Source organism: Anguilla anguilla, chromosome 3, assembly GCF_013347855.1.
Source record: "Anguilla anguilla isolate fAngAng1 chromosome 3, fAngAng1.pri, whole genome shotgun sequence".
NCBI classification, from domain to species: Eukaryota; Metazoa; Chordata; class Actinopteri; order Anguilliformes; family Anguillidae; genus Anguilla; species Anguilla anguilla.
The window spans coordinates 61,939,335-61,963,608 of NC_049203.1; the positions used below are offsets into that span (position 1 = coordinate 61,939,335).

The window sequence follows — 24,274 nt, forward strand, 5'->3', positions numbered from 1 at the left end:
CGGGCTGCCTGGCACCTCCAGCGACTGGATCATTTTCATTTTTCAGACCTGCCATTAATCACGACCAGAGGCAGCAGTGATGTCTCAGTGTTTGTGTGTGTGTGTGTGTGTGTGTGTTTGTGTGTGTGTGTGTGTGGGGGGGGGGGGGTTGTGTGTGTGTGTGTGTGTGTGGGGGGGGGGGGGGGCTGTTTGTTTGGCGGGGGTGGGGGTGGCATGTCATCCAGAGCATTACTGATCTTGAATAAGCAGAGGTGCATCGGGTTGACAGAGAATCAAACACAAAGGTATTGCTGACGCTTCTCATTTCACACAGGAGCCATTACATCTTGTCAGAACAGCGTGAAAGGAATTGTTTTCAGAAACCCTGCGAAATAAAAATTAATTAAAATGAGCCACTTTTGGGGTCTCACAGCTAAATGTACTGCTGCTTTGTTGATTTTTAACCTGGCGCTGTCTCAAACAGCAGCAGGAGAAGGCACCCTGATCATAAAGTATATTAAGTCCTCCCTATACCCAGTTGGGCTCTTATTATCTTCTGCCCGGCACTAGTGGTGACTCAGTAATGAAGGCCATGCTGGAGCTCGGTGGGTTGTTTCCACCGCACATAAAGGGAGTCCAGGTAGACTAACACCTGTCAGTGCCTGGGAGCATGCTGGGAAATGAGTCAAAGAGGGCTTTGAAAAGCTGCATCTGCCACTGCCTGCACACCGGAATCCTGATTACCCCCGCCTCACAGATGTGCCTGTGTGCCCTGACCAGAGGAGCGCACCGCCCTGCTGACGGCCCTAACGACGTGGAGGCCTGTCGGGCGGTTTCCCGCACCGAATCTCGGCTTCGGGTTTCGTCCCAAGAAGAGTTCGGCCTAAGCTAGCTTAGCGTGTGGATGGATGCCCATTAGCGAAGCTAACGAATGCTACGTAGGAATGCTTTGGTGTTGTACATGTGGTGTATTATGCAGACAAAGTTCAGATTTATATCTGACACGGGGGTTTCACGTTTGACTGTCTGCAAAGATGAAAGGCCAACCCTTCTGGTCTGTGGTGCACAGGAGCCAGTCCGTTTCCTACTGCACTTTTAAAGAACACGACCCTCCCCACTGTTTTAAGCCACGCCCTCTGAACCTGTAGCCTGTCCGTTTCCTACTAAAAGTTTGTGTTTATATCCTAAATTGTGACCTTGCTCACTAAAACTTCAGCATTTATTGGATATAGGAAACATATTCATAAATGATCCTGATGTGTGGTGAACAGTTAACAGATACATATACTGTTATTACATACTCCTATTAGGATTGACATATTTTGGTCAAATTCCTTCTTAAAGGGGATGCAAATACTATTTTTGTATTATTTATTTGTTATTGTCTGGTATCTGGATTGTTTAAGCGGCTTGTTCGTTTAGTATTGCATGCAGAACTCTGAATCTTCAGCCAGTGTTTCTGCAGGTAATTGAAAACGCCCTGGAGAAATTGAAAAAAGATAACACAATGCTGGCTAATTTATCAATACAATAAACTGATTGGTCAGTGCTGCATTCTAGAGCGGAGGGGGAGCTGAAAGACAATTGGCGGTATACGAGTTCTATTGGTGTGCATTGACTTATGTACAGGGTCAGACTGCGCCTCCTTGACACAAAGACTGCAGGCAATTAATTTTGCAATTCCTTGTAAACATGGCCATATAAGGGCGCTCCTTTCACTTCCTGCTTGTGCTCTGCCGCACAGAGGGAGCTCTTGAGCTATGAACGGGGGCACTGGGTTTATTCCGAATGAAAGATTTCTGTTGAGACTCACCGAGAACAGACACCTAAAAGAAGTCAAAAGAAAAATAAAATAAAATATTAAGTTATCATAGCCTTAGCTGGAACAGATGAGCTATCAGCTTTTGTGAAAGTGAGATGAGATTGGCAAGGATATTAATTTTATACCGAAAGTAAAATGTTCACACGTTGACCTTAAAAAATTGCCATGGAAACAAAATGTTAAAACTGCTCTGAGACAACACCAGCGCACTTGGTACTGACAAGTCCTTGTCACAATACAGCAGGCTGAATTGGGAAAAAAAAGAAATGTAAAAAAAAGTTTTATCACGTTTTTAATCTATTTTAATGAAAAATATTTTGCATAGCTTTTAAATCAGATGTTACAAGATGAACTACAGCGCATATAATTATACTGAGTGCTGCAAGCTGCTGTATGTGACAGGAAAAAACAACAACTGGATTTCCATAACTGAGCTACAACAGTGTCACGTAATATGGGTGACTTATAATTTGTTGAAAATAGTTTTGTTGTTCTTTCATTTTTAATGCTTTTTCTTTTGTGTTTTGTGGTGTGATTTTCTCTGATTTTCTGCAAAGAGACATGTAAGGTTTGAACTCCCAGCCTCCGTGTCTTCCTTGTAGGTAAACCGTCTCACACAGTGATGGCGCCTCCATTTCCTCTCCGGAACAAAATAAACAACCCCGGCTACTTACGGGAGTAGTTACAGGAACTCTGAGGAAATGTCAGAGTGTCTCAGTCTGAAGTGCGAGGTGAAATAACCTCCATCTTGCTTTAACGCACAAGCTTTGATGTTGTGAATGAGTGTGAAGTCATGACTTGCCCTCTTTGGGGGTCATCTTTGCCAGTGCTCCATTTGAGCTTCTTTGAGGAGCTTCTAGCCTCTGTTCGGCCCATTTGACTCCCGTAGAAGGTCTTGATTGAGCTCTCTCTCAAGGTCTTTGAGAGAGCCAGGAAAATAAAAGCACTATTGCCATTCAACAGAGTACTTAAATGGCAATTCTAGCCACAGTGCGACGATAATAATGCAGTTTAAGTCACCTGTTTGATCTGGTTTTGTTCTTATAAGACATAAAACATTGACTTGACTTTCCTATACTGTTCCATGAAATTCAAATAAAGGGATAAATTACTACCTAGAAACAAGGCCCAGTTTTAAATATCATCATATGGCACTGCTGCTGTTTTGGCACATTTTCTTATTTGTTTGCTTAAAGCTCAACTTGCCCTTCCCAAAGGTACCAGGGAAGTGCTGAGCAATCATCCGCGTTGGTGGTTTTTAAGAAAGTGGAATCAGAAAGGGAAACAGCTTTGAAACAACTTTACTTTTGCATAATTGAACATAAATTAAGTTTTATAAATGAAGTACAAAAAGTATATATTCCCAATGCAGAAAAGATAGAAAAAGTGCATTTTTATGCAGTACTAGGAAGAATGTTTTTTATTGTTCTGGGAATGCAAACACATTGCTGAGAGACAGGGTTCACCCTGGGGCTACTGACCAGGGCAGCAACAGAGGACAAAGGTGTCTGTTTACCTGTAAATACACCCCCCAGCCCCCCCTACCCACCCCGGCCTGGCCATCTGCTCCACCAGCATTCTTTGTGCATAACTACTGTCTGCCCAACCGCCCCCCCCCCCCCACCCTTTTTTTCTCTGACCGACCGTGTCCATTCTGATGCCTTTGTCCCGCTCCAGATGTGTTCGGGGAAGAGATGCCCCCTTTCTCCTTCCTGCCTCGCTGTCTCATAATCTGTCATCGGATGCTGATCCTGTGGCCTCCCAGGGAAAAAGTGAACGCAGAGACATTTGTCATCCATCTGCAGTGGCAGGCTGGCTGAGAAGCAAGGCTTCATCTAGCGCCTCTTGTTGATTGGATATGCGATGTACATTCTGTTTCTGTTAAAAAGGGATTGATCCTATGACCTGGATTCTATGGATTCTGGATTCTAACATTTGTACTTGACTTGGACTCACAAGCATGACTTTTATTCGCCCCCCCCCCCCAACAAACCCAGTTTGTTTCCCGCCAAACTGTCAACACAAGTAATTGATCGTAAGTCACTGTTAAGGGCGCATGTTAATTGATTCCAGACCTCGACGCAGCCAGTATGTTGCAATATGAGATATACCGTGCGGCCGATTTCCAAACGAATCTCAGGGCCTCGCTTCACCTCTGGTCAGCTCCCAGCTTTCCCATCAATTAGAATACGATGTAACTGACTCCATTTGATATTCCTCCTGAGATACTGTCCTGGATTCGGTTCCCATAACTGTCAAAAAACCCCAGCTCTCACGCCAAGTGACCGTTTTATTCTGTTTTGTCTGGAACAGTTGAGATTATATTTGTTTTGTCTGTGTTGGGCCGTGCACTAGCCCTGTCAATATAAACATTTAAAATGTTTTTAAAAATTTTTTAATTTATTTTTGATTTGATCACCATCGGGACTCTTATCCGCGCTTATCTTGCTTGTTCACCTCTAATTTAACTGCGGTTCATTTTGGTTCGGGAATAAGTAATGACCTCCAGATTCAGGTTCGGGCGTTTTTGGCGTATCGTCTGTGAGCCGCGGGGGGACGTCTGGAGCGGAGCGGAGCGGAGTGGCGGTGTCGCCCGGGCGACGGCGTTTACCGGATCCTGAGGGGCGCCGGGGAGAGCGGAGCGGCACTTTCATTTCCAGCGCGACGCGGGGCCCGATAACGGACGGCTGTCAGGCGCGGGGAGATACCGCGGAGACGGGCCGCGGCGGCCGACAATTACCAGCCGCGCGTCCGATAGGCCGACGCGCGACAGAGCCAGAATTCGCCGCCGCCTGGCCTGCGGTGGGAGGGAGCAGGTCTGAGGGGCTGGCAGCTGATTCTGCTTGTGCCCGGACAGAATATCTTGGTGGCAGTTGCTCTTTCCTTTCTTCTCTCCTGCTATCTTACAAGAAGAATAAAATATGCAGCTCATGCCATGGCCACTGTTCATCTTTTAAAAAAAAAAAAAAGAAATTTTTAATGTGAGCTGTTTTGGATGAGCGCATCAAAAATGATGTAAATAATTGCAGTTCAGCTATGAGAGATAGTCCTGTATACTGTGAACTGTTTCCTGTTTGATATTCCGTATTTTTACCATTTGAAACCTTGACCTCTTGAACATTTTTATTTTAAGTGCCTTATGTGTTGGCATTTGAAAATTTCCACAATACAATTCTTCCTTTTTTCATTATTCAAATGATTTCTTTGAGTAAATTGCTGGAGGAGGGAAAAAAAAAAAACTTTGAAGAAAAATAAAATTTAAAAAAATTGTATTTTTTGGCCCGCAGTTCCCAGTACAATATTAAAAATAACTATTGTACACTGCTGCTTTACTCAAAAGCACTTTTCATAAACAGATAGATGTTTAGTTAAAGAATGCCTCTTTACTAGGTCAGTTGGTAAAGGCACTTGCTAAAAATACAGTTCTGCTGCCATAGGCAAGATATAGCAGGCCCAACCAATTCAATGTGGCAGGTCAGAACTGACTCCGTCCCACTAGGGGGTTACATGTGTATACGTTTAATTATCTGTCTGGTATTCACAACCTCCCAGATGCGTGGTGCTTGCTCTCCTGTAGTTCTGTGTGACCTGTTATACAGGCGGTTGAAATTGTAGCCGGTTTCAATCGAGGAGTGTCTTTTTTTAGTTTCTATGTTCCTTCCGTTGGAGTGGGTGGCATGGCACTGATTCAAAGACATAATGAACAATTCCATTTCCAGTTAGGGGATTTAAAATAAACCGAATTATTAAAAGCTAAATGTGAGAATTCAGTAAGCTGTGTGTGTGTGTGCGTATGTGTATGTGTATTTCTGTTAAAAAATATATAAATCAATATGGCCTGTTCACATAAAGTTGTTCATTTAATGAGCATCTTTATAAAAATAGTGCTGCATACCACAGTGTCATTACACAAATATTCATCAGGCCAGGTGCAATACTTGTTTATTATTTTCCAGTAATTACTCTTAGCAGTCCATTTATTTGCTTTAAATGATGGATTTTTTTAATTGCATCAGCAAAGATTTAAAGATTCACAGATTCCCCCTGGGTAAGCATCTTTGTTTAGCCAGCATATTCTAACCTTCAGGTTTTGATTAATAAATCCTTAAAATCGGAAAATAAAAAGCCGGGTTTTAATTATGATAACACTTTGCTAAGAGAGGGATTTGGGGAAAATAGAAATTAAAAGAAGAAATGGAGCGAACGTAAAAAGGATTTATTTTTCTTTTTCATCCGATTAACACGTCATTGATGGTGAATTATAATAATGTTCTGTTCTGTTTATAGTGTGGATTTAAATCCCCCCCCCACCCCCCCAAATGAAATTAATTGAAGAGTGCGCAAACTATTTACTGTTTGTTTTCTGGTTTAAACTGATAATGATATTTCCAGAGCACTTCATGAGGAGCATGCTTTCGACCATGGATGCGTGGATCTTTTATTTTGTGTTAAACTGAATTGAGTGCAGTACATTTCTTTTCTTACGCTGATGGACATGTGAAATATTGGCACATTTTTCCCCATGGTAAATCATATTGAAAATCGTCAAGCAAAAAATGATTTGGAATTGAATGACAGTCATACAACGAAGAATAGTGAAAAGAGTTTATAATCTAGTAGGAACTTGTCCATTTTCTTTATTTATTTATTTACTTATTTATTTGCTGTGCACCATTCTCTCAAATTGGCCCATTTCCCACCTTTTTTTCTGTAAGCTAAAGGATCCTTTGTCTGCTCAGCCATTGCATTTTAGCCTCCCACAGTGCCAGCTAATCCATGGCAAGAAACTATCTGACTGCTTTGCTAAATGCTCAATTTCACTTTTGCTCCATGCATGCAAGCCACTTTGCATCTTTCTGAAAGAAGAGCGTGTGGAACTGTATTTGTCCAATATTTCTTTTTTTTTTCTTTTACCATGCCGCCTGACTGTCTTTTAACCGACTCCTTTTTAATCCTGTCAGGATCCCTGAAATAAAAGGTTGAATAAAGAAAAGGTGATTAAGTATCACTACAGTTTAGGTGCTCGTGTGAAAATCTTGAAATGCGAGTAAATTAGCAGAAATACTGTACTCGTGTTTAAAGTCTGAGCAGTGGCATTCATTATATGTGGCATTACACACCTGACGGTGTCTCAGAAAGGGGTCCATTCATTCCCACGCAACTGAAACTGCCGTTTCGAATCGGAATAGGCGCTCGCTCTCGCTCCATATCGATTCCCACATCTGTTATTTTTTTTTTCCCCGTGCTTTTAGGAATGTCGTTTCAAGGATGTCTTCCTGAAACACCTGATGTTGTAAATGCGGGGGGGAAGCGGTTGGGATTCATTAAAATTCGGCGTGCGGTTAATAAGCTGGGGCCACCGTGGGTTCTGCCCACTTCGGAGGAGAAGTCTTCACTTTTCGGGGTCTCTGGAGCTCGAAACTCATTTTACAACTGATTAAAGAGCTGATGTGACTGGGCTTCCCTGCCTCTCACTCTCCCTCCCGGACTGCTCTTATTTAGTAGGGAAGAATGCAGTGAACTGCAGTCTACGTACCAGTTAATGAACCCTTTCTAATGACAACTGGCATGCCTTGTAATGTCGGTTAATTTTTTTATCTTTTTTTTTTTTTTTTTTTTTTTGTACCTTTTCCCCTCCATGCAGAAATGAAGTCTTAATTTGTAAAGTGCCTGGCCAGGGCTTTGAATCATGCAAACACGTCTTAATTATGTCATCTAAAATAATTGTGGTTGAGAACAGATAAGGTTATTAATAGAGTGCTATTATTCAGAATTTTAATTTGTTAGATGAACAATCCTTTCAACCGAACCACTAACACAAACACATGCACTCTCTGCAGTGGAGAGCACATGCTGCGGTAGAAGCAAACATACTTCTATCTATCATTGAATGACCTTCTCCTTTTGTTTCTCTGTTCCGTTTGGCTCTTATTGCGTATGCGCCAGTGCGGACGTCTTTAAAACCTTATCCTTTACACCGAATCGACAGCCTCGGCCCGAACGACTCTCTGTCTTCATTGTAACCTTTGAAAGCGTCGCGAGAGGAGGCTGAAATATTAGAACCCCCCGTCCATAAATTTGGACCGAGGACCGTTTCCGAGCAGAACGGCTGACTGTAACGTTGACGCGTGCGCGTCAGAGCGGGTGATTTGGTGTTTTGCGTTGCGCGTCCGCTTGGCTTTGTGATGCGTGCATTTTCTTCTTTTTTTTTCTCCCCCCGTGTCAGTTTTCACCGAGACGAAAAGGGACTATTCCAAAATTAAATGGGGCTCCTGGGTTCCAGTCCCATGAAAATAAATGTTATTTGGCAAGTGGTCGTGTAACGCCATCCACAGTAAAACAGACACTAAATCTGTGAGTTAAGCTGGGTCTGAGTAATTTGAAGAATTTGTCTTTTCCGGGTAGTTCAGTGGTTCTTTTCCTTTCCGGTAATTAAATTGGTGTTGAGCATCCCCAGCTCAACCTCATTAGCAACACTTGCTGATGCAAACAATTATAAACAAAGAAAGTATTTCAAATCAGCTGCCAAATTGCTAATTGTTTTCATTTTGGTTCACATTTCCATGTATTAATTTTCTTTTGAAATGACTTGTAAACTCTCTCCGATCAATTAGCATTTTACACATTTGTATCCCATACCTCCTCCTTCACTTACTCCTTGCCCTTGGTGCCCAGAAGTGTTTATCTCACTCTAGTCTTATTGTATAACATGAAACGGTGTAAATGAAACGCTGCATTATTAAAATTGAATTTACATTGTAATTTATATTGACGGCCTGAGAACCTCTCTTGCCTCCTGGTCCTCCAAGAGATTGTGGGGTTCCAGCAATGGCTGTAAGTGACCTTCAATAATGCTAACATAATGGAGTAAAAAATACATTTTTATTGAATGGAAATTTTGTAAGCCAGCAGAAAGTACATTGTTAAAAATTTATGTTTTACCCCTTTCTCACAATGTGTGCCTCTAATAGCAGTCAGTGAACTACAAGTTACACCATGTACACTCTTGTTTTTTTTTCAGAAGTAAAGAAATGGCCTGTTGCTTATTAAAAAAGTATTGAGGCCACTTAAATATAGGAAATGGGACATGGCATTATCCTATATTACGGGAGTCTATGACAGGCAATAGCAGCCTTTTGAGAAAAATATTATTTTATGATTTTACTATTTTACGAGTGAATATTTAAGCTTTAAGCTAAATTAAAGTTGAAATGCTTAATGCTTTTATGAACCTAAAAACAGCTATTTCTTCAAGAAATGCTAGTTGCTTTGAATTTTTAATTTTATGTTTTCATCGGAAACACGTTCACACCGCTCACCATATTGGATGTTCCTGGTGCCAAAAATATTGAAAACTTTTCTGCACCATGTCGCTCTACTTTGCAAGCTTGGCTTCTGGGCTCCACATCTTACTGCAAGCACCTCTCCCTAGACGGCTGTGAGTTTTATTTGATGCTGCTCTCAGTACTGTACATACTGAACTGAATATCCCGCCTAACATCTCCAAGAACGCAATTTAAACATGGATGATTTGAAACCGTTTAAAAAAAGATACCGCTGTGTACTGATGCGGCTAGATATTCAGAAATGAAACTCTCCATCCAGCTGCTAAATATTCAGAAACAAATCTCTCCTTCCAGCAGCTACTTAGAACCTGGGACAAGTGGTATTTCTCTCTGTAGCAACAGGAGGAAAGTCTCTTGCCACATGCATCGTTCCCTGCTGTGCAAAATGGTCTAGTAGCATATTCTAAATGCAAAAAAAAACAAACACAACAAGGACTTCGCACCCACACACAAATGACGTATGCCGTTGTTTACACAAATTATTGACACCCTTGATAACGATGCGCCTTCTTATTAGAACAAATAGTGTCACTTTTCATATAAAGCCACCATTAAGATAATGAGCCTTCTCACCGCCTAGTAGTATCACCTACATCAGAAGTGCGTACTGCCTCTACTGTAAACTCAGACACAATACTCAAAGTAAGACAAAAGTACACTCATGCACTGCTGTACGCATGACGATTGTGACATCCATGCAGCATACAGTGAAGGTGTTAAAGAGGAAAAATAAAACTCTGTGATATACAAAACGTTGTCAACCATTAAATGCAATGACGTGTACACCGGATGACATTAAAATGAGCGAACCCTTATCTGTGACCAGTATTCATTAGTTTCATGTCCCAGAAATCCTCATACTCAAAGATGAAGAGAGAACTAAGAGGATTTGCCCACCCTCACCCACCCCTCCCACCCCCCTTTCAGTTTTTGATCTATGTGAAATGTGTATTTGAAAGATATTAATGTGACTCGGATCGTCCTCTGTAAACAATGCTATTTTCTCGTTAGGTTTATTAATGATAGCCCAAAATGAGGGGTGCTTTATTTAACGGTGGCTTCCCGCAGTGTGCTCCGGTTGGCTTGAGTGATGGCTCGAACGGCGGACAGTTTATTTTTATTGCTCGAAAGCAGGGGATGACCCAAAAACGCTCACGCTGCCGATATCACCGGTAAGAATGTGCTAACATGGCCCTCACGACCTGACGCTCTCAACTTTCATCTGAACCTGCTGGCATATGGAGTGCTGCTTCTGCCGTGGTTATAATTGGGCGTCATGGTGGTAATGGTGTCATAATTAAAAGTAAGGCTTTTAGGAAAGGACACGGTTAGATTTAGACTCCACTGGGAGGGAAAGAGAATATGATGAAGCCTGGCTCTTAAATCTCTGTTTTTCAGTGTCTGTGTGTATGACAGCGGAATGAATGTCTTTTTTTTTCCCCGTCAGCACAGCTCTGCAAACATTGTGTAAGTTTTCGAGTTTTGCCGTAAATCAGCCTCCCCTGGCACGTTCCCCCGTCTCTGGTGCTTAATGTCATGGCTGCCCAAGCTGCTGAGATCAGAGACTGAACTCAATTATTAGCAGTCATTGCTGTCAACAAGCGACGTCGCTTATGAGTTTTTTTTTTCTTCTTCTTTTTTTTTCACACCCTGGAAGAATGATGAGCGCTTTATCATTGTGATACATCTTTGTGTGTCTAATCTATCCATCTACAGCCTGGGTTCGCCTAGGCCTCTGCCCCCCCCCCCCCCCCCCCCACCACCACCACCACCCAGCATCCAGGGATCACAGTGACAAAAAAATACGAGTGTTTCAAAGGCCGTGTTTGTGTGGCGGCAGTTTGCGTAACCACAGTACTGTCACCCCTGACATTTTACCCCCACCCCCCTCTAGCCCCCCATCCCCCCCCCCCCAGATTCAGATACTTCATTAGGGGGCAGATAAATCCCTGGCAGGGGAGAGTGCTCCGGCAGCCCCCCAATGACATCATTCCGTACCCTCGGCTTTGTCCGGGGTCCTCCGGGTTGATTTGTGGGCGTGCGCGCATGTAAAGCCCTCTGACGGGACCGATCGCCCCAAAAAAAAAAGGAAAGAAAAGAAAAAAAAGAAAAAGAAAGCGAGGGCAGCCACGAGGCGGTGATTGAGGGAGTCCCTGGCGCTGCCATCATGTCAGTCGGTCCTCACAACCTACGCGTGTTTTCAGGACCATTGCGCCTGACGTCGTTTCCCAACGAGGGCAGTGAACCGCGGCTCGCGCGGCACCTGCTTCTGCCGAAGGCGGTTTTGCGCTCAGCTTGTAACTGGACGGCAGGGACACCTCAAAGACAGGCCGTTTCCTTCTGACCAGTGTCACGAGAGTCAAGTCGAAGGAAGCTCAGAGGCTCTTGAACTTAGTCGGTCGCCGACTGGCTTCACTCTAGACCGCTAAAACTTGTCAGTATTTCAGCCTTCTCTTGTGAAGGATGACCTAAATCAGATCACTCCGAATTGCTGGTGTTACTGAGTCATTCTGTGCTTCAAGGAGACCGCTGTGTCCCCATCTTTTTCCCCATCTATAAATTTAAACTGCTCTGTGTTTGGTTGTGTGACCACTTCAAACAGATGGGCCGATTTGAGAACCAGCTCCACGATCATTTATTTCACCTTTGCGGTGCGGTGCAAGATGGAAAGTCCGTCTGGAATTGGTAGAGACTAAGAAGGGATGAAAAACACCTGAAGTCCTCAGAGGAAAAGGGTGAAAAAGAGAAACATTTAGAGGTGTGCAGGCGTTGGGGAGTCCCTCGGCTAAGTTTCCATTAGCCTCCCTCTTAACCCTTGGTCCTCTTCACGGAGCATGGGTACACAGTCCGCCTCTCCCCGCTTCCTAAAACAAGCTTTTAGGAGAGCGCTATTCCTCCGCGTGCCGCCATCGTCCACGCCGCGCCGCGCCGACCCCCCCAGCCGGTCCCCCGAAGACGCCGGGAGATCTTTTTGAAGTCCTCACTTGAAAGGGCCGACCTCGATGGCGGCCGAGAAAAGGATCCCGAGGCCTTCTGTAAATACCGATTACCGCCAGGTTAATGAAGCGGCGAAACCCGCTGGCTCCCGTCCCAGAGAAGTGAGGGCGGGAGGGCTAGCCGCGTCGCTCGCGAAACGAGCAAATCCGCAGCGGCGGAATCTGCCGCGTTTAACCCCCCTGTGATGTCCAGGTGAATTTCGGCCGCGGCAGGTACCGGGCAGCCGCTCGTTTGTTTCCCTGTGATAAATGACCGGCCATAATACCGGTGAATTATCAAGAGGGTTGTGGTGAGACTCGCACCGTACTGTAACACCAAAACCAAAACGACGCTTAGAATGGAATTAGGTTACATTCATGATACGCATTCACAGCTGTGCAAAATTCTGATTGGTTGATTGTCTGCTGAGTCTGCCCCATTTTTATTTTTACCTCAGTGGGGCTCCTAATTCGATGGCACTCTGCTGCATGTAATCCGCGGGCATTATCAGGGTTGCTGCTCGGTCCTCCCTGGCTCTCCACGGTTAAAATAAGCTTGCTCGGGAAATCCTGAGAGGGCGATTCTGCTGCATTATTGTTGTTTGGGCCATGGTAATAAGGGGGGAAACGGGGCCGACGCTGCCCGTGCTTAAAGGCAGGGGATGTTACAGCTCTCTAGGTAGCGCAAGCTGAGGCATGCGGTTCCAGCTATGTCCACGCTACTGCTTCCAGGGGTTGGTTGTTTGATTTTCATGTTTCTCTCTGCCACCCTCTCCCCCTCCACCCTATCCCCACCCTCTCCCCTCCACAGTGTCAGCTCAGATCCTGAAGGCCAGTCTGGACACGATGGAGCGGCAGATCCAGAGGCTGGAAACCGACATCCAGAACTTTCCCAAGACCGACGACAAGCAAGATAAGTTTGTGGAAAAGATGTCCATATCCTTTCTGTGGTTTGAGGTGTTAGGATGGGCTCTCTGATTGCTGGCGGCATTAGGGTGGATGACGGTCGAGGCATCACCTTTGGCCTACAAGGTGCGTTAAGGACACTGTGTTCTTCAGGTCCCACGTAAGAACATGAGATGTTGTTTTTTTTCAGAAAAAGAAGCAATCCAGCCCATTTTGGCTCATGGTTTTGCTGTTTAAAGACTATCCAGGACTGGGCAGGCCTGGTCTTGGACACGTACATGCATTCATATTACCCTTCCCTGTGGCGAGCGCTCATGCTTTTACTACGTGACCTGACAAGTTGTTTCCTGTTTTGGCAAAAGTGTGTGGGGGAAAAAAGCAAAACTTTTGTTAGCTTCTCTTTACTCTGTTCCCGCATTTTCTACCTGAGGCCTTCAAAGGGGTTCACCCCCCACAGATTCTCCACAGAACTCTCTCCCCCAACCACACCACAAACCTTCCTTTAGTTTCTCTCTATCTCTCCCTCGTTCTCACACATTCACTTACTCTCCCTCTCTCTGTCACTCATTCTCTCTTTCACTCTCTTTCTTAGTCATTCACTCTTTCTTGCTCTCACTCCCACTCGCTCAGTCACTCATTCTCTCTCTTACTCACTCACTCATTCACCTCCCATTGCTCTCTCTGTCTCTTCCTTAAACTCACTGAGATTTTCAAGACAGTTGCTGATGCCATACATTTCACATATTGTAGGGTTTTTTTATTTATTTTCGTTTTGTTTTCTTCCTTGTTACAGATATACTCTGTCATCAGTGCTCATCGAGACAAAAAGCAGGCTTAACATTCACACCCATGAACGCTGATGTATGCTTTGCCCGAGTGATTATGGCATTTTTATTCAAAGTAACAGCTGGAATGCTTGCTTTTCTGTCTTTCGTGCAATGAGCTTGTGGGGTTATTAACTGCAAGTCAGAGTCATTAATTGCGCTAAGTCTTCTGTGCTAATTTATTGAGTAATGATACATTCCACGTGTTCATTTGTCGCACTTCCGACAGTGTTCAGCTCTTTCTGTCTGCCTTCCCTCATCTCCTTCCGGTGGAGACGGCTTGTTCGGCTATTTAGACGACGCTAAAGGTGATAGCCTACCGTCTTATTAGCATTCTGGAGTGAGTCAGGGAGAAATTTCTTTAAATTAAATTTAGAAATGAACAGAAAGGAAGAACAGAATAAAAAAGGAAGTTTCTGAGGGTGGTTTCGGGGTAAGGAAAGACTGAGGCGGAGGAAGACACCGGCGATCCTAATGCGAGTATTGATTGGGCCGCTCCGTGGAGAATGTGAACTTGAGTGAGAGGAAATGGAGAAGTGCAGATACACTGCGGTAGCGCCTCTCCCCCCACCCGGCGGGACCCCTCCCCAGAGAACCGTAAAAGCTGCCTGCCCTTAGCCGGAAGCGCACTGGAGCCTCCTGCCTCCCCCGAGCTGTCACTAGAGAGAGAGAGGGAGGGAGGGAGAAAAAGAGAAAGGGAAGGAGATGGAAAGATGGACACATAGAGAAATAGTGACAGAAATGGACGGAGCAATAGTTTACATTCTTTCTTGTATATCTTGCTTTAGCAATACTTGTAATGCATTTTGAGATGCTGTGAATTGACAAGAAGGGGCACACATTTCACATTTACACACGAGCACTCACACACACACACACACAGTGACAGAGCGTCAGGCTTATTATTTATGTGTTCACGTTCAAGTGTACTGCCCTAAATTCATTTACAATACTTACAAACGTATTTCCTGCCAATAAAGCATTTTTAAATTAAATAAGAATTTGAGAGTCGCAGACCAAGAAAGACAGACGTATATGGCCATCCATACTGAGCAGTGTGACCACTTTGTCCTTCGGTTCAGAGATTCACCTTTGGCAGTATTTTTAGAGATAGAAGCAATGAGTAGCGGCTGCACCTCCCCCCCCCCAAAAAAAGTATTAGTGTGTGCCGTGATGGTGGTAACTGACAGTCATTGTCCTCTCTTAGGGACAGAGCAGCCATTCCTCCTGACCCAGAGGAATCCAAAAATACATTTGATGTTAGCTTTGTGGTGTGCTGGATCAATGGAAGAAACACACTCAGTACAGCTAGCGGTGTAGTGTGATTAAAACATGGGATAGAGAGACAGACGGGCATACAGGGTCACTGTCTCTCACCACACACTTACCCAGCCCCCGGTGGGCCACACTGACCTGTGTTTGACCCCCTGGGGATCACTAACAGACTCGTGATAGCACTTGCCAGAAATCAAAATGGTGGTTTGAGAAGAATCCGTTATCGGGTGACATACTAATATGCTAAGAGCCACCTTCAACATCGCCAGATAAATATTGTTGCTTTGCCTGTCGACATCACTCAAAACACTCTCTTCCAGGTGCGCTGGCTTCAAGCAGCTCCATATTTTCTATATCTTTAAGATCTTGGCGAGAGAAAAGCATGTAATTTAATTCTCCTCGTAAGCTCACTCTCTATTCATCTCGTTGTTTTTTTTTTCCTCCCCTAAACCTTCAGGGGAGAAAGCATGAACAATAGTGGTGTGAAAAGGATTTCATATGCAGAACATTTAGTTTTCTACGTTTTTTTTTTTTTTTTTTTTTGAAGCAGCCAACTCATCAGATTTACTGCTTTGCCCATAAGGTACTGTGTCAGTGGGAACCTGAGAAAGTTATATTCACAGTGTGAGATAAAGCGATGGAAGCCAGAAGAACAGAACTGATTTGTCACAGGTTTTGGTTTGAATCGGGTTTTTCGCTCTTGGCTCATCAGATATATCCGTGTCACACTTCACAGGATTTGTCTAAATGACAGCCCTGGAATATTGCATTACCGGCGTGTTGCTTGCTATTTTTCTCGTCTGGTCCTGCGACTACACGTCTTAGACGAAGACCTTGTCGGCGTCAGAACACGGAGTTGGAAGGCTTGGCTTTGTCATATCAATTATTTTATTTATAAAAGACGCAGAGGCTAGGAATTCCGGAGAGATAGAGATGCGCTCTCCGAGAGCAGCTGTGGACGGGAGGTGAATGGAGAAAAGTATGCCTTCACCAAAAAAAAAAAAAAAACACACACAGCACAAATTGAAGTAACACATTTGATGGTCCCTCATCCCTGCAAAAGGTAAAGTAGCACAGCTCACCGTGGAGTTCTGAGATAAATCAACATGCTCCACGGGGATCTTTAAAAAAAGGGCTTTCCAATAAAGCACATATCAGATTGTGTGGAAACCAGTTCGGTAAATCTGTACATGTCGTCCATGGCGATTTTTTTTTCTTCCATGGCACTGGTTTTTACCTGTCGCTTTACTTATCACCTGCCTGGCTTGTTTAATGAAAATGAATTTTTTTATTTATTTATCTGTTTACTCGCTGTGTGGCCAGTGGCCTGAGCGGTTCGGGCCAGGAGGCATTGACCGACGAGCGAGAGGCGATACTTATGCACCTCGATTACGGCGTCTATAAACACACCGAGACCTTGGCGCGTTTGTTATGGCTCCTTGTTGCCGCCTGTTGAGTTCCATAACCGATGAGCTCCATAGGGCTCCCCCATCCTCTCCCCCACCACACCGAAACAGTCCAGCCGAAAGCCTTTCGCTCCCGGAGCATGTATTGATATTTTTTTTTTTCTCCTTCTTCTATCCATTACTGTAATGTATGCAAATGACTGAGTGGGGTGTTTGTTCAGCAGTTTAGTGATTTCTTCCTATCAGAAGTAATGGGACGCCACAGAGGCTTTTAAATGAAGTACGGGCCGCCAGAGACCTTTAACTCATGGTGGGGGGGGTGGGGGGGGGGGGGGGGGGTTAGTAATGCCTCCAAAGATCTATGGATGGGGGAGATTAAGTGTTTCGACCCCTCGGGGGCCAGGTCCTCGGGGGACCGGTTCTTACAGGGTGCTTGATGGGGGTACGGGAGGGGTCAGGGTGGCGCGGGGTAGGCCTAACCGGGCCTTGATGGATCAGGGCGCTTGTCGAATAGATCTTCCCGCGTTCCGCTCGGCGGCATAATTCATCCCTTTGATATTTGCCGTAACCTTTCTGGTCCCCTGGGCCCGTTGGGGGGGGGGAACGGCGTTCCCATTCTTTAAAGGGCCGGTCATGCAGAGATAAGCACGCTGCGCACGGCACGTTTTCAGCAAGGAGCTTCGGCGGTTTTATGATTATTAAACATGATCTCGTGCTCATCTGAAGCCTTTTGTATAGCTCATTGACGGGGCCAACAAGTGATCACGCCTGTTTAACGATTAAGTTACGTATTGCGGAATTTTGTGGTGCATCACTTACATTTATGCAATGATAAGCCATGATTTCATCATTATTATTTATAGGTTTATCGTTTAAGTTTTCTTCAAATGAGTTCTGCACACCCACTGAGCTGTTGGAAACCGTGAAGCAACAGGGGAACTTGGTGGAAATATGATTCTACTAAGGTCATTCTGTGTTTGTCATGGTGTTGGGGAAAAAATGGAAAAAAAAAAAAAAAAGTGTACCAATGCAGAAAAAGTTTGTAGAGAGCCGTCAGGGCCACAAGTCTCCAGCACGGTAACTCTTCAGTTGTGCCCTGGAGCTGGGCCCAGCCAGGGCAGGCCTGCATAAACCTGCGCTATTACAAGGTCCATCAGCCCAGGCATCCATCAGCTTGCGAGGGGCATCCGCTGCGGAAGAGTACCAATCACACGCGCTGAAATATCCCCGCACTGACGCCTCCCCACTGATAGGAGTAATGTACAGACTCTCCTGGTTTTCTTATTTGAATTACCGCTAATGAAAGTGCGGGGCCCTTTATCGCTGCGAGGCAAGGAGCCTTCCCAAGAGCTACAAGACTTATAGAGAACCGCAAGTCCAAGGAGAAAGAGCTCGCCGTAAATCCATGCATCGAGCTCACGGCTGACTTTTATTAAAGGTTCTGCTTGTAGTTTCTTTTTCTTCCATTTATATTACAGTAATAAAGCAAACGAGGGCAAAGTGAACAGATATGTAGGTTTTTGGAAACCGCGTTGTACACATAAATTCTCCCGCCCATTAGCGCGAAGCCGAGAGGAATGAGTAGGGTGTCTGGCTCGACGGCCAACCAGGGCCCCCCCCCCCCGCGTTTAGGGTGGGAGGAGTCTGCGGCGCTCGACACCGCGTGCGTTCACCGGCGGCTCCAACGGCGGTCCAGACGTGTTGTCTCCACCGGCGGCCCCTCCGCCCCGCCGTCGGTTTCGTCCGCGCCGGCTTTTGAAGGTGTCAGGAGCCTCGGGAACGAAGCGGGATCGCGCAGGGAGGTTTATGACCGTTAGCGAAATTCAGTCGCCGGCGCCGCGCGCGAAGGCTTCGCCGTTTCGGGGAGACGCGCTCGGCCGCGGGACTCGCAAGTTCCCCCCGCCGCTTCGCTGAGTTCCCAAAACAATGAAATCTGGAGTTGGCAGACTCATAATAACGAGGGCGGATGAATGCCGCTGCGTTCTTTGGCTCGGTACCTGACCTGAATTGCTGAACGAATTCAGCTGCATAAGTGGACAACTTGAAAAACGGAAGCAACGGAAGCCATTCCTTCGGATGAGCGAGAATGAGTTTTACAGAGAAAAGCGTGGCGTATTTCAGGTTACGCTCGTGCCGTGGCGCGTCTCAACCACTCGGGGAAACCTTGGGAGACCATTCCCGTAGCAGGAAATCACGTCTGTCTTGGTCGAAGGCCTGTGACAGGCTCGTTTTCACGCATGGGCTTTTAGTACGGCTCTCCTGGCTTTAATTTCTGATTGTTTCCTGGCGTCGGGTTTGTCATTAGTTAATGAATGTTGATTAGGTATTGGAGAACACTGATGCATACCAGGCACCTGAAGGCAGTCTCACATAGCATGTAAATAATCAGTAATGTATATTTATATCATGGGCTTAGCTTGTCAGAATATTGCCATTTTAAGGAACAGTAGCCTTGTTCAGGAACAGTAGGCCAGGTCTATTATACCATGTCTCTGGAGACATTATATTTTAATTAACTGTTTATTAACTATTTATTATTGGCACTGATCTCCATAAAGAGTGTCGGTAAAATAATTGTCATTAAAATAATTATAATAATGTCAGAAAGGGAAATAGCAGCCTAGCCATCTCTGCGTGCTATTGGAGGGGGGGGTTGTATTTGTTAAAACTTCTTGTCTTGTTCATTAGGAAATACTTTCTGAAGTGCTGAGGTTTTTTTTTTCCCCGTTTTATGTAAATATGTTTATGCATTTCTACACATATGCTAATGATTAGCCTGTCCCAGATCTGTGGCTGTGCTTAGCTAGACGTAGGATCTGCATCTCAATGACTGCCACTCCAAAGCCCATTAGCGGAGTCAATCAACTGAGCGTTTTAGTTATGTGCCTGTGTGGTTTAATGTCCACTTATGATTAGAATGATATTTATCACATCACAGCCTATTGTCATAAGCAAACCGCTGTGTTGATTGTGAGTTTTTTCCTGAGACTAATGAAAGCTTTGGGAGACTGATTTGATCAAACTGACATTTGTTTCAGAACGTGGGCATACTGAGCCCTTTTTTATGTCCCACAAATGAGAATAATGATGGTACTTACAGAATATGTTTTATTTATCTTCTGTTGTTCCAAAGCTCAGGGCGCTAAACTGGTAAAAATAAAAATGTAAAAAACAACTAGCCTGTGTTAATGAACAATGAGAAATGCAGCACGGTTATAAACGTTGAAGTAGAATTGGATCAGTGCATTGTCCTCGGCATTTCTGTTTATGTGTTCTGATTGGGTGTCTGTTTTACGCGGTTCGGCTGATATGCGCAGATTCCTGTCACTCTACAAGCAGCGTTCGTCTCCTTTTGTTCCAGATGGGAAAATCCTATTTTATTAAAGAGTGTCTGCGTCCTCTGGAGAGATCCGGAAGTTGTATTTAAATTTACCACAGTGCTGATTTTGCTGAGGAGGAGAAAAGAGCCAGTCCCCCCGGCTCTGCTCCAGAGCGCTGGACTGGGGCTCTCTCCATCATTTGTTTGTTTGTGCGTTCGTATGCACGAGCCAGTGCGAACCGTACTAAATGAACTTGTCAGTTCTCGCAACGCTTCACGCTACCGCCACATTACAGGAATTTGTTAGAGGTCCCACAGACGGCGGTTCTGTGCATACCAGTGGCGTAGCTGCTTTGCGGTAGTAAAAACGACGCTTTGACGAGGAGAACAATTCGAGTGCGGTCAGTAAATCAGTCCTCCTCTATCTCTATGTCATCTGCAGATTGGCATCAAGGCTAATTTATACTTTGTTTATACTTCGATATTTTCAAAAAGTGTCGCACAACGTTTGGCGTTTATACTTAAGTGAAAGCCTGCGAGGAGGATTCTGTTGTCCGTGGTAACAAGATGACCAAACACTTGACCAAAGCAAAATTAAGAAGCGGACAAGAAAACAAACCAAAAAGCAACAGAATATCCACAACAACAAATTTCGTCATTCACAATGCACGGCAAAGTTGTCCAAAGTGTCGCGCGACGTAGTATAAATTAGCTCTTAGCTTCTTGTTAAACCGTGTGAATGAGAGGCTCTCTCAAATTGATTTTCTTTCTCTGCGTGGGAATGCCTCGCCGCAGCCAGCGGAGTTTTGTTTTGCTGAAAACCGCAGGTGGACCCCAGGTGTCTGACTCATCACAGAATATGCTGTTTGACTAATTACACAGAGAGGTCCCCCCCCCCCCTCCCCAGTCTGAGTCCCTCCCTCTCTGGGTGACACTTCGGTCAGTCATGTGTTGCTCTAAAGGTCTCCCACGCTGCTGTCAGCGATGGTGAGAGGGCACTGGTGAGGGAGCATATTCAACAGATCAGAGTGAAATTATGTGTCACATTATTCAAAATGACTGCATTTTAAAGAAACTGTATGTATGTCTTTTATCGTTTTCCTTTTATAGACGTGCAACCCATTTCCAAAACATTTAAACAATTTTTTTCCCCCAGTATCTCATTTGGGACACCCCTCTCTGCTACGGCCCTAGCAAGCCTCTGCTGAACCACATTCATGACTGTGGGACCTGTTCCAGTTTCCTGCCACGTCCAAGCTGAGCTCCCTTCTTCCATAACCCAGATAGCCATTTGTGGTTTTGCACTCCATCCCGTTATATATACCCGTTATGTATGTATGTGGGCTTTATATCTAATGATAGCACTGATGCTGGCACCTTTCATGTTGGTGGCAGACTTTTTTCAAATCAATCAATCAATCAAACTTTATTTATAAAGCACATTTCCGACAGCGGGTGCAACTCAATGTGCTGTACATAAAAAGACAGAAACAAACAGGGTGATTGAAGGATATAAAAAAAAACAACTTCAAATGCTTGAAGTTGTTGGTCCCTTTTTTGATTACATTTAGGATATTTGATCTCCTATCTAATTGTCATATCTGGCCAATTCACCTGTATGGTTTAATTATGCTAAGCTTTGTATACTCACGTGATTTACCTGCACAGGTGTACGCAATGTCTTGTGATAAAGAGTGTGTGCCTAGGTTCCCTTTCCTTTCTTCGGTGGAACTTTGCGTAAGAACTGACGTAAGTCTTTGACAGCAACGTTAGCTTAATTTATATGTGCACTTTGCACTTGTGTACTTTTTAATTTCTCACATTATGCTTGAATAAAAATAAATAAATAAATATTCCAACTCGGCTGTATCCCCTTTTCCAATGGATTTCTCCTGAATTTATTAGGATGCAAGTTTTTTCTTTTGCATATCTAAACTCGATTACCCAGAAGCACCGGCTGTGTGTGCTCTCGGCTGCATTCCCAGAAGGCCCGGGCTTAAACCTGGTTAATAGACATGCCCGGGTCCTCCTCATTTGCCACGGGCTCCTGGGTCCAGGCAAAGCTTCTCGGCACTTGTTGCCGAATGCTAATCCCTCCTCAGACACGGCTTTGCTCGTCTGGATCTTAAGACTGCTCCGCAGCCGTCATGCGTCTCGCTTTCACTTTCAGTTTCAGACTTAATGAAAATCCCCGTCCTTTATGCTGAATGGCGGTATTGTCAGCGAGTTATTCCATCTATCAAATATTAGTAGAGAGAACAGAAATTATTATTGTTATTATTCAGTCTATCAATCAATCAAACTTTATTTATATGACACTTTTCGTACAATCGAATGCAATACAAAGTGCTTCCCATTGTACAACTTGAGATGAACCCAAACGAAATACAGCATAGAAAGGCACAGTAGAAAGCATGTCAGAACTGAAGCAAGAAGCACTAGAGATTCAACGGGGAGACTTATTACTATTTATTTATTTATTTATTTATTTATTTATTTATTGTTCCAGAATGTTATGTGTAAATAGAAAAAGAAGAGCGCGCTTAACATGGACTCATGATTCACCGCAGAGAAGACTAGCGGCCTTCCTTCCTCTGCAGAATTCACAGATTATTGTGCCGTACTGCAGATACGCACTGTGGGGCTCGGCCGAAAGGCTCGGGGGGGAGGGGGAGGGGGGGGGGGGGAAGACGTTGTTGATGAGAAGGCCCTGGCATCATTAAAGGGTTGCCGTAGCGCCAGATGAAAGGCAGTCTAAAATGTTAATCAAATTAATGCCCAAAACATTTCCCCACATATCGTAACGTTCTCCCCCCCCCCCCCCCCCCCCCCCCCCGCTGACACGGTCTCGGGGAATCGCCTCGCTGGTGCGCCACGCTGGGCCGCGGCGGTTTAGCGGGTTCTTTCCAGCCTGCCGATTCCTTCTCCTCTGACAGGCAGCGTCTGCGAGTCGCTCCGAGCTGTCTCTCATTCTGTCTCCTCATATACGCGCACAGCCATCCCCATTAGCGGGATTTATCGACTGCGTTTGCCTGCTTTAGACCAATTAGGATGTTCATTATGCAAATAAAGTGTACTAATTATCTCTGAGTTACAAATTGATTGCGAGATATATTGTCTGCTTTTCGTCTTTACTTCCCGGGAAATGTTTTTTTTTTTTTTTTTTCCTTTCTCTTTCTCGCGAACGCCCCCCCCCCCCCCCCCAAACCACGGCGAATTGCGGGGCGCCAGGTCGAGCTGCTGGAGTTGTGCCGGATGCGTCTGGGCGTCGGGGGATTCGTGGGCGCTTCGGGACGGGCGAGGCACCGTCGTTCCAAGAGCCCCGGCCTTAAAACGAATCCCTGACAACCCGGCAGAGCTAACGGTCGCGAACCGCCGTCCCGCGTTAGTCAACAGGGGGTCGTCCATTAATTGACTAAATTAGCCTCATCAGTCGTGCGGAGGGGACGCCTTTCGGGGAACGGTGAGAGACCCTGTCAGGGTGACGCTCGGCGGGGGGGGCGGATTTGACGTGCAGTTTGAGGGCGGAGAGCCGCCGTTGGGGACCGAGCGTGCTCTTCCTCGGGCACACGCTGAACCCTGGTATTTTTACCGCGTGTGTTTTTCTTACCGAATGGGTAATGCAGTGAAATCATATCTCCCTTAAGGCTCGAGCAGCATGGTAAAAAAAAAAGGTATTTTTAACTATGTTTAAAATAAATAAATTACTCTTAATTTGAATTTTAGTGAGGTCTCTGAAGCTTTGGCTTAAAGGCAAATCAAATATTTCAGACCATGATCTGGGGTAGTGGTTAGGATGTCTGTCGTGGCCTTAAACTGTGTGTGGGTAACATGGAGTATGAGGTCCAAACTAAGCAAGGTCTGTGTGTGTGTGTGTGTGTGTGTGTGTGTGTGTGTGTGTGTGTGGGGGGGGGGGTGTTGTGGGGGAGGGGGCATTAGCCTTTTCTCCAACCTTGTAAATTTACCGCGCGATAATTGAGTGTCCCGTCGATAGTTCAGATCAATGAGCTGCTCCCGAACCTCATTTCGCTCTGTCGGTTTGGACCTTACAGTAACCGCCTTTGCTCACATTAGGAGTGTGTACACTAAATTAAGTTTAATGCGCGTGGAGCCGGCCTTCGGGCGTCGCCGCTGCCTTCATTCAGGCGTCGCGCTCCCTGCGCTGCCGCGGCTCGCCAGCGCGAATATCGCCGCGCGTCAGAACGAGGCCGCGGTCCTCCGGCCGGTGTTTAACTGGCGATTAACGGTCAATTAGTGACGAGCGACCTTCTCAGCGCCCGTCCGTGTGTCCGTGGAGCTCCCCTCTTCAGCGGGCTTTCATGCGAAACAAAAAAAAAAAAAAAAAAAAAAGAAGGGGTAGCCATTCGGGCTCAACCAGAGCAGCACCGCAAGCTGCCCTTAGCCTACACACAGGCAAGCGGA

General features: G+C 45.3%; 1 protein-coding gene across 1 annotated transcript in view; it reads left to right on the forward strand.

Annotated features, from left to right (window-relative positions):
* diaph2 (diaphanous-related formin 2) overlaps positions 1-24,274 on the forward strand; it is a 442,997-nt gene that overhangs the window by 323,944 nt on the left and 94,779 nt on the right. The window contains 1 exon segment of the mRNA XM_035408002.1: positions 12,934-13,058. Coding sequence (XP_035263893.1) covers positions 12,934-13,058 — 125 coding nt within the window.